Below are 12,490 nucleotides of genomic sequence, written 5' to 3'. Positions count from 1 at the left end.
AAAATGGGTGTTGCCATACCAACTGTAACGAGACTAATCAATGAAGGTGGGCTATTATCAGGAGGAGAAAAAAAAATTTTGTAGTGATAATCAGGATGGCCCATTTCAAACAGTTGACAAGAAGGTGTGAGTAACAGTAGTGGAAAAAATTAGCATAGGGAAATAGTTTTTACTTTGTGTAATGACCCATCCACTCCCAGTCTTTATTCACGCCTAATTTAATGGTGTCCAGTTTGCAAATTAATTCCAACTCTGCAGTTTCTTGTTGGAGAATTGCGACTTTTAGGTTTGTAATTGAGTGACCAGGGAGGTTAAAGTGTTCTGCAACTGGTTTTTGAATGTTATAGTTCTTGACGTCTGATTTGTGTCCATTTATTCTTTTGCATAGAGATTGTCCAGTTTGGCCAATGTACATGTCAGGGGGGCATTGCTGGCATATGCTGGAGTGCCCCAAGGGTTGGTCCGGGCGCTGGTTTTGTTCAATATCTTCATTAATGATCTGGAGGATGGTGTGGATTGCGTCCTCAGCAAGTTTGCAGATGACGCTAAACTGGGAGGAGAGGAGATATGTTGGAGGGTAGGGATAGGATACAGAGGGCCCTAGACAAATTAGATGATTGAGCCAAAAGAAATCTGATGAGGTTCAACATGGACAAGTGCAGAGTCCTGCACTTAGGACGGAAGAATCCCATGCTCCGCTACAGACTAGGGACCGAATGGCTAGGCAGCAGTTCTGCAGAAAAGGACCTAGGGGTTATAGTGGACGAGAAGCTGGATATGAATCAACAGTGTGCCCTTGTTGCCAAGAAGGTCAATGGCATTTTGGGCTGTATAAGTAGGGGCATTGCCAGCAGATCGAGGGACGTGATCGTTCCCCTCTATTCAACATTGGTGAGGCCTCATCTGGAGTACTGTGTCCAGTTTTGGGCCCCACACTACAAGAAGGATGTGGACAAATTGGAAAGCATCCAGCGGAGGGCAACAAAATTGATTAGGGAACTGGAACAGATGACTTATGAGGAGAGGCTGAGGGAACTGGGATTGTTTAGTCTGCGGAAGAGAAGAATGAGGGGGGATTTGATAGCTGCTTTCAACTATCTGAAAGGGGGTTCCAAAGAAGATGGCTCTAGACTGTTCTCAGTGGTAGCTGAGACAGAACAAGGAGTAATGGTCTCAAGTTGCAGTGTTGGAGGTTTAGGTTGGATATTAGGAAAAGCTTTTTCATTAGGAGGGTGGTGAAACACTGGAATGCATTACCTAGGGAGGTGGTGGAATCTCCTTCCTTAGAAGTTTTTAAGGTCAGGCTTGACAAAGTCCTGACTGGGATGATTTAGTTGGGGATTGAATCATAGAATATCAGGGTTGGAAGGGACCCCAGAAGGTCATCTAGTCCAACCCCCTGCTCAAAGCAGGACCAATTCCCAGTTAAATCATCCCAGCCAGGGCTTTGTCAAGCCTTCTACACCAACATTCCACACAAAGATGGACTACAAGCCATCAGGAGCAGTATCTCCAATAATATCAGGGCAAACCTGATGGTTGAACTTTGTGACTTTGTCCTCACCCACAACTATTTCACATTTGAGGACAATGTATACCTTCAAATCAGCAGCACTGCTATGGGTACCCGCATGGCCCCACAGTATGCCAGCATTTTTATGGCTGACTTAAAACAACGCTTCCTCAGCTCTCATTCCCTAATGCCCTTACTCTACTTGCGCTACATTGATGACATCTTCATCATCTGGACCCATGGAAAAGAAGCCCTTGAGGAATTCCACCATGATTTCAACAATTTTCATCCCATCATCAACTTCAGCCTGGACCAGTCCACAGAAGAGATGCACTTCCTGGACACTACAGTGCTAATAAGCAATGGTCACATAAACACCACTCTGTATCTGAAACCTACTGATCGCTATACTTACCTACATGCCTCCAGCTTTCATCCCGACTACACCACACGATCCATTGTCTACAGCCAAGCTCTAAGATACAACCGTATTTGCTCCAACCCCTCAGACAGAGACAGACACCTACAAGATCAAGCATTCTTACAACTACAGTACCCACCTGCTGAAGTGAAGAAACAGATTGACAGAGCCAGAAGAGTACCCAGAAGTCACCTACTACAGGATAGGCCCAACAAATAAAATAACAGAATGCCACTAGCCGTCACCTTCAGCCCCCAACTAAAACCTCTCCAGCGCATCATCAAGGATCTACAACCTATCCTGAAGGACGATCCCTCACTCTCACAGATCTTGGGAGACAGGCCAGTCCTCACTTACAGACAGCCCCCCAACCTGAAGCATATACTCACCAGCAACCACACAACAAAAACACTAACCCAGGAACCTATCCTTGCAACAAAGCCCGTTGCCAGCTGTGCCCACATATCTATTCAAGGGACGCCATCATAGGACCTAATCACATCAGCCACACCATCAGAGGCTCATTCACCTGCACATCTACCAATGTGATATATGCCATCATAGAATACAATATCAGGGTTAGAAGGGACCTCAGGAGGTCATCTAGTCCAGCCCCCTGTTCAAAGCAGGACCAATTGGAAGATTGGGCCAAAAGGAATCTGATGAGGTTCAAAAAGGATAAGTGCAGGGTCCTGCACTTAGGACGGAAGAACCCAATGCACAGCTACAGACTAGGGACCGAATGGCTAGACAGCAGTTCTGCGGAAAAGGACCTAGGGGTGACAGTGGACGAGAAGCTGGATATGAGTCAGCAGTGTGCCCTTGTTGCCAAGAAGGCCAATGGCGTTTTGGGATGTATAAGTAGGGGCATAGCGAGCAGATCGAGGGACGTGATCGTTCCCCTCTATTCGACATTGGTGAGGCCTCATCTGGAGTACTGTGTCCAGTTTTGGGCCCCACACTTCAAGAAGGATGTGGATAAATTGGAGAGAGTCCAGCGAAGGGCAACAAAAATGATTAGGGGACTGGAACACCACATGAGTTATGAGGAGAGGCTGAGGGAGCTGGGATTGTTTAGTCTGCAGAAGAGAAGAATGAGGGGGGATTTGATAGCTGCTTTCAACTACCTGAAAGGGGGTTCCAAAGAGGATGGCTCTAGACTGTTCTCAATGGTAGCAGATGACAGAACGAGGAGTAATGGTCTCAAGTTGCAATGGGGGAGGTTTAGATTGGATATTAGAAAAAACTTTTTCACTAAGAGGGTGGTGAAACACTGGAATGCGTTACCTAGGGAGGTGGTAGAATCTCCTTCCTTAGAGGTTTTTAAGGTCAGGCTTGACAAAGCCCTGGCTGGGATGATTTAACTGGGAATTGGTCCTGCTTTGAGCAGGGGGTTGGACTAGATGACCTTCAGGGGTCCCTTCCAACCCTGATATTCTATGATTCTATGTATTGTATTTAAAAAGGTACACTCACCAGAGGTCCCTTCTCCGGGTTGGTTGGGTCAGGAGGGTATTTCAGTCAGGGTGATAAAAAGATCCTGGCTGTCGGGAAAAACGGTGTGCTGTGTGCTCTCCTCAAGCTGCTCCTCATCTTCCCCATCAGCAAAATCCTCAGGCATGGGGTAGAGTACCCCATCATCGGAGTCCACGGACAGTGGTGAGATAGTGGTGGCGGCCCCCCCTAGAACTGCATGCAGCTCAGCATAGAAGCGGCATGTCTGGGGCTTTGTCCTGGAGCGTCTGTTTGGTTCTTTGGTTTTCTGGTACGCTTGTCTGAGCTCCTTAAGTTTCACGCGGCACTGTGTTGCGTTCCTGCTGTAGCCTCTGTCCATCATGGCCTTGGAAATTGTTTGAAATGTTTTGTTATTTTGTCTTTTGGAACGTAGTTCTGATAGCACGGATTCATCTCCCCATACAGCGATCAGATCCAGTACCTCCTATTCGGTCCACGCTGGAGCTCTTTTTTGATTCTGGGACTGCACGGTTACCTGTGCTGATGAGCTCTGCATGGTCACCTGTGCTGATGAGCTCACCTGGCCAAAAGGAAATGAGATTCAAAAGTTCCCGGAGCTTTTTCTGTACACCTGGCCAGTGCATCCGAGTTCAGAATTCTGTCCAGAGCAGTCACAATGATGCAGTGTGGGGTAGCTCCCGTAGGCCAATATCGTCGAATTGCGTCCACACTAACCCTAATTCGAAACGGTGATGTCGATTTCAGCGCTAATCCCCTCATTGGGGAGGAGTACAGAAATCAATTTTAAGAGCCCTTTATGTTGGAAAAAAATGGCTTCGTTGTGTGGACGGGTGCAGGGTTAATACGATTTAACGCTGCTAAATTCAACAAACTCGTAGTATAGAGCAGCTATAAGGGTAATTAAGTTCTGAAATAGGCTTCCAAGGGAGGGTGGGGGGGGTTGTTTTTTTGTTTTTATGTTGTTGTTTTTTTTAATTCCCCTCATTGGAGGCTTTTTTGACAGGTTGGACAAACACCTGTCAGGGATGGTCTGGGTTTACTTGTTTCTGCCTTATTGCAGGGTGCTGGACTTGACCTCTCGTGGTCCTTTCCAGCCCTACTTTCTGTGATTCTATAATGACAGGTTTCAGAGTAACAACCGTGTTAGTCTGTATTCGCAAAAGAAAAGGAGTACTTGTGGCACCTTAGAGACTAACCAATTTATTTGAGCATGAGCTTTCGTGAGCTACAGCTGCTGTAGCTCACGAAAGCTCATGCTCAAATAAATTGGTTAGTCTCTAAGGTGCCACAAGTATCCTTTTCTTTTTGTGATTCTATAGTTTAGTCAGTCCTGGCATGTGCCTTTTTATATCATCGTGGCCCAGCTCTGAAATCACTCTGGTGACTACAGCATACAAAGAGATAGATGTGTCCAGTGGGCTAAGCCCGTTTTCTGCCTTTCAGAATAGTGGAGGGAGGTATTTGTTTGGTAACTGATGCACTCAACCATGTCTGGTTGCACTTAGGCTGAATTCTTGCTGTATGGGGTTCTTAATACTTTAACTCTCTAACCCTCAATAAGAAACTTCTTCAGCTCTGAAGGTTGAGGTTACAGGGACAAACCATCCCAATGAGTCGAAAGAATAGTAAATATGGCAGGCGACCAGCTTGGCTTAATGGTGAAATCCTAGCGGATCTTAAACATAAAAAAGAAGCTTACAAGAAGTGGAAGGTTGGACATATGACCAGGGAAGAGTATAAAAATATTGCTCGGGCATGTAGGAATGTTATCAGGAGGGCCAAATCGCACCTGGAGCTGCAGCTAGCCAGAGATGTCAAGAGTAACAAGAAGGGTTTCTTCAGGTATGTTGGCAACAAGAAGAAAGCCAAGGAATGTGTGGGCCCCTTACTGAATGAGGGAGGCAACCTAGTGACAGAGGATGTGGAAAAAGCTAATGTACTCAATGCTTTTTTTGCCTCTGTTTTCACTAACAAGGTCAGCTCCCAGACTGCTGCGCTGGGCATCACAAAATGGGGAAGAGATGGCCAGCCCTCTGTGGAGAAAGAGGTGGTTAGGGACTATTTAGAAAAGCTGGACGTGCACAAGTCCATGGGGCCGGACGAGTTGCATCCGAGAGTGCTGAAGGAATTGGCGGCTGTGATTGCAGAGCCATTGGCCATTATCTTTGAAAACTCGTGGCGAACCGGGGAAGTCCCAGATGACTGGAAAAAGGCTAATGTAGTGCCAATCTTTAAAAAAGGGAAGAAGGAGGATCCTGGGAACTACAGGCCAGTCAGCCTCGCTTCAGTCCCTGGAAAAATCATGGAGCAGGTCCTCAAAGAATCAATCCTGAAGCACTTGCATGAGAGGAAAGTGATCAGGAACAGCCAGCATGGATTCACCAAGGGAAGGTCATGCCTGACTAATCTAATTGCCTTTTATGATGAGATTACTGGTTCTGTGGATGAAGGGAAAGCAGTGGATGTATTGTTTCTTGACTTTAGCAAAGCTTTTGACACGGTCTCCCACAGTATTCTTGTCAGCAAGTTAAGGAAGTATGGGCTGGATGAATGCACTATAAGGTGGGTAGAAAGCTGGCTAGATTGTCGGGCTCAACGGGTAGTGATCAATGGCTCCATATCTAGTTGGCAGCCGGTATCAAGTGGAGTACCCCAAGGGTCGGTCCTAGGGCCGGTTTTATTCAATATCTTCATAAATGATCTGGAGGATGGTGTGGATTGCACTCTCAGCAAATTTGCGGATGATACTAAACTGGGAGGAGTGGTAGATACGCTGGAGGGGAGGGATAGGATACAGAAAGACCTAGACAAATTGGAGGATTGGGCCAAAAGAAATCTGATGAGGTTCAATAAGGATAAGTGCAGGGTCCTGCACTTAGGACGGAAGAACCCAATGCACAGCTACAGACTAGGGACCGAATGGCTAGGCAGCAGTTCTGCGGAAAAGGACCTAGGGGTGACAGTGGACGAGAAGCTGGATATGAGTCAGCAGTGTGCCCTTGTTGCCAAGAAGGCCAATGGCGTTTTGGGATGTATAAGTAGGGGCATATAGCGAGCAGATCGAGGGACGTGATCGTTCCCCTCTATTCGACATTGGTGAGGCCTCATCTGGAGTACTGTGTCCAGTTTTGGGCCCCACACTTCAAGAAGGATGTGGATAAATTGGAGAGAGTCCAGCGAAGGGCAACAAAAATGATTAGGGGACTGGAACACATGAGTTATGAGGAGAGGCTGAGGGAGCTGGGATTGTTTAGCCTGCAGAAGAGAAGAATGAGGGGGGATTTGATAGCTGCTTTCAACTACCTGAAAGGGAGTTCCAAAGAGGATGGCTCTAGACTGTTCTCAATGGTAGCAGATGACAGAACGAGGAGTAATGGTCTCAAGTTGCAGTGGGGGAGGTTTAGATTGGATATTAGAAAAAACTTTTTCACTAAGAGGGTGGTGAAACACTGGAATGCGTTACCTAGGGAGGTGGTAGAATCTCCTTCCTTAGAGGTTTTTAAGGTCAGGCTTGACAAAGCCCTGCCTGGGATGATTTAACTGGGAATTGGTCCTGCTTTGAGCAGGGGTTTGGACTAGATGACCTTCTGGGGTCCCTTCCAACCCTGATATTCTATGATTCTATGATTCTCTAGCAATGTGCTCTGAAGATCCATGGACTCATGCTTTCCCAGACCAGAGGCAACAAGCAGACTCCACACAGTCATCTTGATTGTGGAGTCTGTTTGCCTCTTCTGGTGTGGATCTCCTTCCCTGCTCTGGTGTTCTGCAAAGGTGCAATGTCATGTAACTGTCAATGTCATGTCAGGTGTGACTGCAGAACTTCTCTATAATTCTGGATGAGAAAAGATTTAAACTGAGCAAGCAAACTAACTTGCCCAGTTTGAAATCTGATTAGGAAGAGGTCAAGGCAACTTCTCTTCCAGAAAGGTCTGTCTCAAGACACATAAGGGCACTTCTGTCTGACCAGACTACAATGATGCACTCCCTTGCAAACGGGCAAGTTTGTGGACCTTGATTTCTCTGAGACTTTTGGAGGAAGGGGATTGTTATGCTTATAAGAAGCACATGGGATCTTTTTCAGGGGAAAAGGCAATGTGCTGTGTTTATTAAAGATACAACAAGTAATTAAAGATACAACAATTAGCACAGACACACACACGCTATCTCTCTCTCTCTCTCTCTCTCTGTCCTGCCAGTCGATGTTACCAGTCCAGAGTCCGGAACAATCTAGTGGCCAGCGAGGTTGATCACGGGTAGCAAGAGCCGGGTTCTGTTAGTCACGACATGATGCTTCGGGGAAGTCTTGGCATGACAACCCAAAGTTTCATAGTGTGGCACCCTGTTTATATAATGATTTTCCTTCATTGGGACCAATGAGGTTTGCACCGTCCTGCTGTAATCAATTATTGTTTGGCAAGTGCTTGTTTTCTTAAATGTTTTTCTCATCCTTTTATCTTTTTCTTTCATCAACTCTCTCAGGGAGTTGTCCCATGCTGGTTTTGATTACAGTTATCTTGTCCCCATTGATAGGTGCCTGTCTCATCTTTCGAGAAGTCAATCTGCCCTCCTCTGATATTTCAGTAGGGGCTTGTTGCAGCCTCCTGGTGCTCTTGCATCTGTCTGCAGTTCCTCCCTAGACCATCTGGTTCAGCGATGGCCTTCACACTTATCTCAACACACGGATTCCTCATTCACACACAAAACAATTAATTTACACAGAACATTTTGAACAGGAACATCAAGTTGCAGTGCAGAAGAAAACAATCATGGCATTCTTTTACTTATTTTAGAATGCTAAACCTACAACAAAATGGTGACTCTCAAAGGTCTGTTACTCCCTTAAAATCCAGACACAAAGAAATTCTGGCTAATGCATCTCTACCGATGGTGTATCAAGCCATTCCTTTCTGCTATTCAAAAAGGATGGCTGGCAGGATATGGTCAAATCATACATCAGTGCATTTAATACATGCTACATTATTATCTCATTATTCTTTATCCTTCATTCTAAATCATACAAAATACAAACACAAAATGGTCCTACTACAGGGTTAATAGTAGTTCTTTTGTATTGGGCTAATGCGCTGCCAAACAAGGTCTGGTTTACAGCAGGTAGGTTTCCAGATATTGGCAGAAAGGAGCAATAGATTGTTGTGGTCAGGCTTCTAAAGTCACTTTCATAAGTGACTTTTAGGTCAGTGCAAGCAGGGCGCCTCTGGTTTTTACCATCAGATATGGCTCAAACAGCAGAAGAGCTGATGGGGACTCCTTGAAAATATGTTTTAAACTCCTTGTTAAGCCATCTGCTCTGCATGATGATTTGAGTGCTGCTGCTGCTGATGATCTGCATTCCTGTACGCCTTTCTCTGTGTAACTTACTATCTCTTCTGTGAAATAGATATTCTGATCATTGTACAGATGCGGGAGGGTGGTGGGAGATATGAACATAGTGAGGCTAAGGGCTTGGCTACACTTGCGAGGTAGAGCACATTAAAGGAGCCCTGGGCGCACTAGCTCACTACCCGTCCACACTGGCAAGGCACGTAGAGCGCTCCTGGTACTCCACCTCGGCAAATGGAATAACGTTTTGTGCACCCCCGCTGGAGTGCCGAAGCACCAGTGTGGATGCCCTGGTCTCTTAGTGCGCTCTGATCAGCCTCCAGAAGTGTCCCACAATACCTGTTCTAGCCACTCTGGTCATCACTTTGAACTCTACTGCCCTGCCCTCAGGTGACCTCAGCTATCAGACCCGCCCTTTAAACTCTGGGAATTTTGAAAATCCCCTTCCTGTTTGCTCAGCCAGGCGTGGAGTGCTCTCAGCAAATCTTTCCAGGTGACCATGCCTCCACGCACCAGGTGATCCCCAGTATGGAGCAATAGCAGTATGCTGGATCTCATCAGTTGTTGCGGGGAGGAAGCTGTCCAGTGCCAGCTGCACCTCAGCCATAGGAATTACGATACCTTCGGGCAAATATCAAAGGACATGATGGAAAGGGGCCATGACCGGTACGCACTGCAGTGCAGGGTTAAAGTGAAGGAGCTGCGGAATGCCTACCGCAAAGCCCGCGAGGCAAACAGCCACTCCGGTGCTGCCCTTGCAACCTGCTATTTCTACAAAGAGCTGGATGTGATACTTGGGGGCGACCCCACCTCCACTCTGAGTAACACCATGGACACTTCAGAGCCCAGTTCAACAAGGCAGGAGGAGCAAAGCGGGAGCAAGGGTGCTGAGGTGGAGGAAGACCCCCCGGAATCCCTAGATGCATGCAGCCAGGAGCTGTTCTCAAGCCAGGAGGAAAGTAACCAGTCGCAGTGGCTGGTGCTTGGGGAAGGACAAACACCAGAGGAGGTTCCCGGTAAGTGGCTTTTGTTTTGGGAAGCAAGTTATTCCGTGCGGGCTCTTGGGGCTAGGAGGGTTAGACCTAGATGCAGAATAGGGCATTGATGTGCTCTCTCACATCGTGGTAATTGGCCTCAGTGATCTCTTCAGAGGTCTCATCCAGAACTTGGGCAATGCGCTTGCGAAGGTTTCTCGGGAGAGCTACTGTGGTCCTTGTCCCAATAAGGCTAACTTGTCCATGGCACTGTGCCGTGAGGGGTGGGGGGGACCATTGCTGCACACAGGCAAGCTGCATATGGGCCAGGGAGGAAGCCGCATTGCAGTAGAAGACCCTCCCTTGCTTCCCAGGTTACCGTCAGCAGCGAGATCTTCAAGGATGAACTCCTGTGGAAAATGTGGGGACAGTGTTCAGTATAGAGGCCCCCTGCTGCTGTTGGCTCTCCCCAAGGCACAGAAACCCAGAGGACAGTACAGCCGTGAAACAATCAGTCATAGAATATCAGAGTTGGAAGGGACCTCAGGAGATCATCTAGTCCAACCCCCTGCTCAAAGTAGGACCAATCCCCAATTTTTTTTGCCCCAGATCCCTAAATGGCCCCCTCAAGGATTGAACTCACAACCCTGGGTTAAGCAGGCCAATGCTCAAACCACTGAGCTATCCCTCCCCCCAGTCACGCTTGACCCTGTGCTTACTCACTATTTTGGGGCCCCCGTGGGTTATGTGCTCTTGCTTTGGGACGGGCAAATTATGCTATTGTGTAGACTGTGCTTGCCCTTAAGTACAGGGGAATCATTGCTCTGTCTGGTGTGAACAATGCTGCCTCTGTTAAGTGTTGCATTTTTCCTTTACAGATGCAACCTTGAGATCTCAGCCATCCATGCTATCACCGGCTGAAAGACTCCAAAGAATCAGAAAGAGGCCACATAGAAGCAAAGAAGACATGCTGCATGAAGTAATGCAGCATTCAAGTAATGAAAATCAAAAAGTGCAGGAGTGGTGGGACAGTGAAAGGAGGATCCGTCAGCAGAATGAGGAGCGCTGGCACAAAAGCATGGTGCTGCGGTAGCAAAGCACGGATTGGCTGATAAGCATAATGGAGCGCCAAGTGGACTCAGTCCAGGCGCTCGTAGCCATGCAGGCGGAGCACTACCATGTCTGAGCCCCCTTGCAGCCCTTGTCCCAAAACTCTTTCCCTTGTGCCCCCATGTCACCTCCAACCCACTTTCCCCAACATCCGGGTTCTTACCCCCACCAGCTGCCTCCAACGCCTGTAGCTTCACCACCCAGCCCTGAAAACTATGACCCTTACCCACTGCACTCAACCCCCGTCACCATGCAGTATAGCGATCCTGAAGTGCAGCACTCCTTGCACAGCACTCCAAACAGGAAGGCTGAGTTTGATAAAAGGACATACGCAAATCTGTGATTGTACCATTCCCCACCCCACCCCCTTGCCCTTTGTTTCCCAAGCAGTTGTGTTTCTTTTCAATAAATGGATTTTTTGGCTTTGAAAACATTCTTTATTATTGCATAAAGTAAAAGATACCTTAGCCCAGGAAAGAAACAGGCACTGCAAGTCAGTGAAGCAAACACAGATTCCTACTAACATTGGAACCACTGCACTTTGCTCCTATGCAGGGCAGCAGACATTACTGGTGGCTTTCAGCCTCAAATTGCTCCCTCAAGGCATCCCTAATCCTTGCAGACCCACATTGGGACCCTCTAATAGCCCTGCTCTCTGACTGTTCAAATTCAGCCTCCAGGTGTTGAACCTCCAAGTTCCATGCCTGAGTGAATCGTTCACCCTTCCCTTCACAAATGTTATGGAGGGTACAGCACGCGGATATAACCGCGGGGATGCTGTCATTGGCCAGGTCCAGCCTCTCATACAGAGAGCGCCAGCGGCCCTTTAAACGGCCAAAAGCACACTCCACAGTCATTCTGCTCAGCCTCTTGTTGAACTGCTCCTTGCTGCTGTCAAGGCTCCCTGTGTAGGGTTTCATGAGCCACGGCATTAAAGGGTAAGTGGGGTTTCCAAGGATCACAGTGGGCATTTCGACTTCCCCTACAGTGATCTTCTGGTCTGGGGAAAAAAGTCCCAGGTTGCAGCTTCCTGAACAGGCCAGTGTTCCAAAAGATGTGTGTGTCATGCACCTTTCCAGGCCAGCCTGCGTTAATGTCAATGAAATGCCCACGGTTATCCACAAGCACCTGGAGAACCATAGAGAAATACCCCTTCCGATTAACGTACTCGGAGGCTAGGTGGGCTGGTGCCAGAATTGGAATGTGTGTGCCATCTATCAGCCCTCCACAGTTAGGGAAACCCATTTGTGCAAAGCCATCCACAATGTCATGCACGTTACCCAGAGTCATGGTTCTTCTGAGCAGGATTCAATTAATGGCCCTGCAAACTTGCATCAACACAATTCCAACAGTTGACTTTCCCGCTCCAAACCCATTAGCGACTGATCGGTAGCTGTCTGGAGTTGCCAGCTTCCAGATTGCAATAGCCACCCACTTCTCCACTGTCAGGGCAGCTCTCAATCTTGTGTCCTTGCACGGCAGGGTGGGGGCAAGCTGCTCACACAGTCCCATGACAGTGGCTTTTCTCATCTGAAAGTTCTGCAGCCACTGCTCGTCATCCCAGACTTGCATGACAATGTGATCCCACCACTCAGTGCTTGTTTCCCAAGCCCAAAAGCAGTGTTCCACGGTGGTGAGCGTGTCCGTGAATGC

General features: G+C 47.7%; 2 protein-coding genes across 6 annotated transcripts in view; both read left to right on the top strand.

Annotated features, from left to right (window-relative positions):
* VAMP7 (vesicle associated membrane protein 7) overlaps positions 1-12,490 on the top strand; it is a 49,920-nt gene that overhangs the window by 8,556 nt on the left and 28,874 nt on the right. The window lies entirely within an intron of this gene.
* On the top strand, positions 8,239-11,199 carry LOC311525863 (uncharacterized protein). Its single transcript, XM_084638264.1, has 2 exons — positions 8,239-9,769; positions 10,606-11,199. The coding sequence occupies exons 1-2, from the start codon at positions 9,298-9,300 to the stop codon at positions 10,818-10,820; spliced, it is 687 nt and encodes a 228-aa protein (XP_084494390.1). The 5' UTR covers positions 8,239-9,297; the 3' UTR covers positions 10,821-11,199.

Source organism: Lepidochelys olivacea (genome assembly GCF_965140295.1).
Source record: "Lepidochelys olivacea isolate rLepOli2 genome assembly, chromosome: 9".
Taxonomy (NCBI): domain Eukaryota; kingdom Metazoa; phylum Chordata; order Testudines; family Cheloniidae; genus Lepidochelys; species Lepidochelys olivacea.
Note: the sequence above shows the minus strand (reverse complement) of the source record. Positions and strands in the feature narration are given on the sequence as shown.

Excerpts from the sequence above, each read along its gene's own strand:
- LOC311525863 (XM_084638264.1), top strand. The coding sequence starts at position 9,298 with ATGCTGGATCTCATCAGTTGTTGCGGGGAGGAAGCTGTCCAGTGCCAG. Across the intron at positions 9,770-10,605 it reads AACACCAGAGGAGGTTCCCG|ATGCAACCTTGAGATCTCAG; the intron begins GTAAGTGGCTTT and ends TTTCCTTTACAG.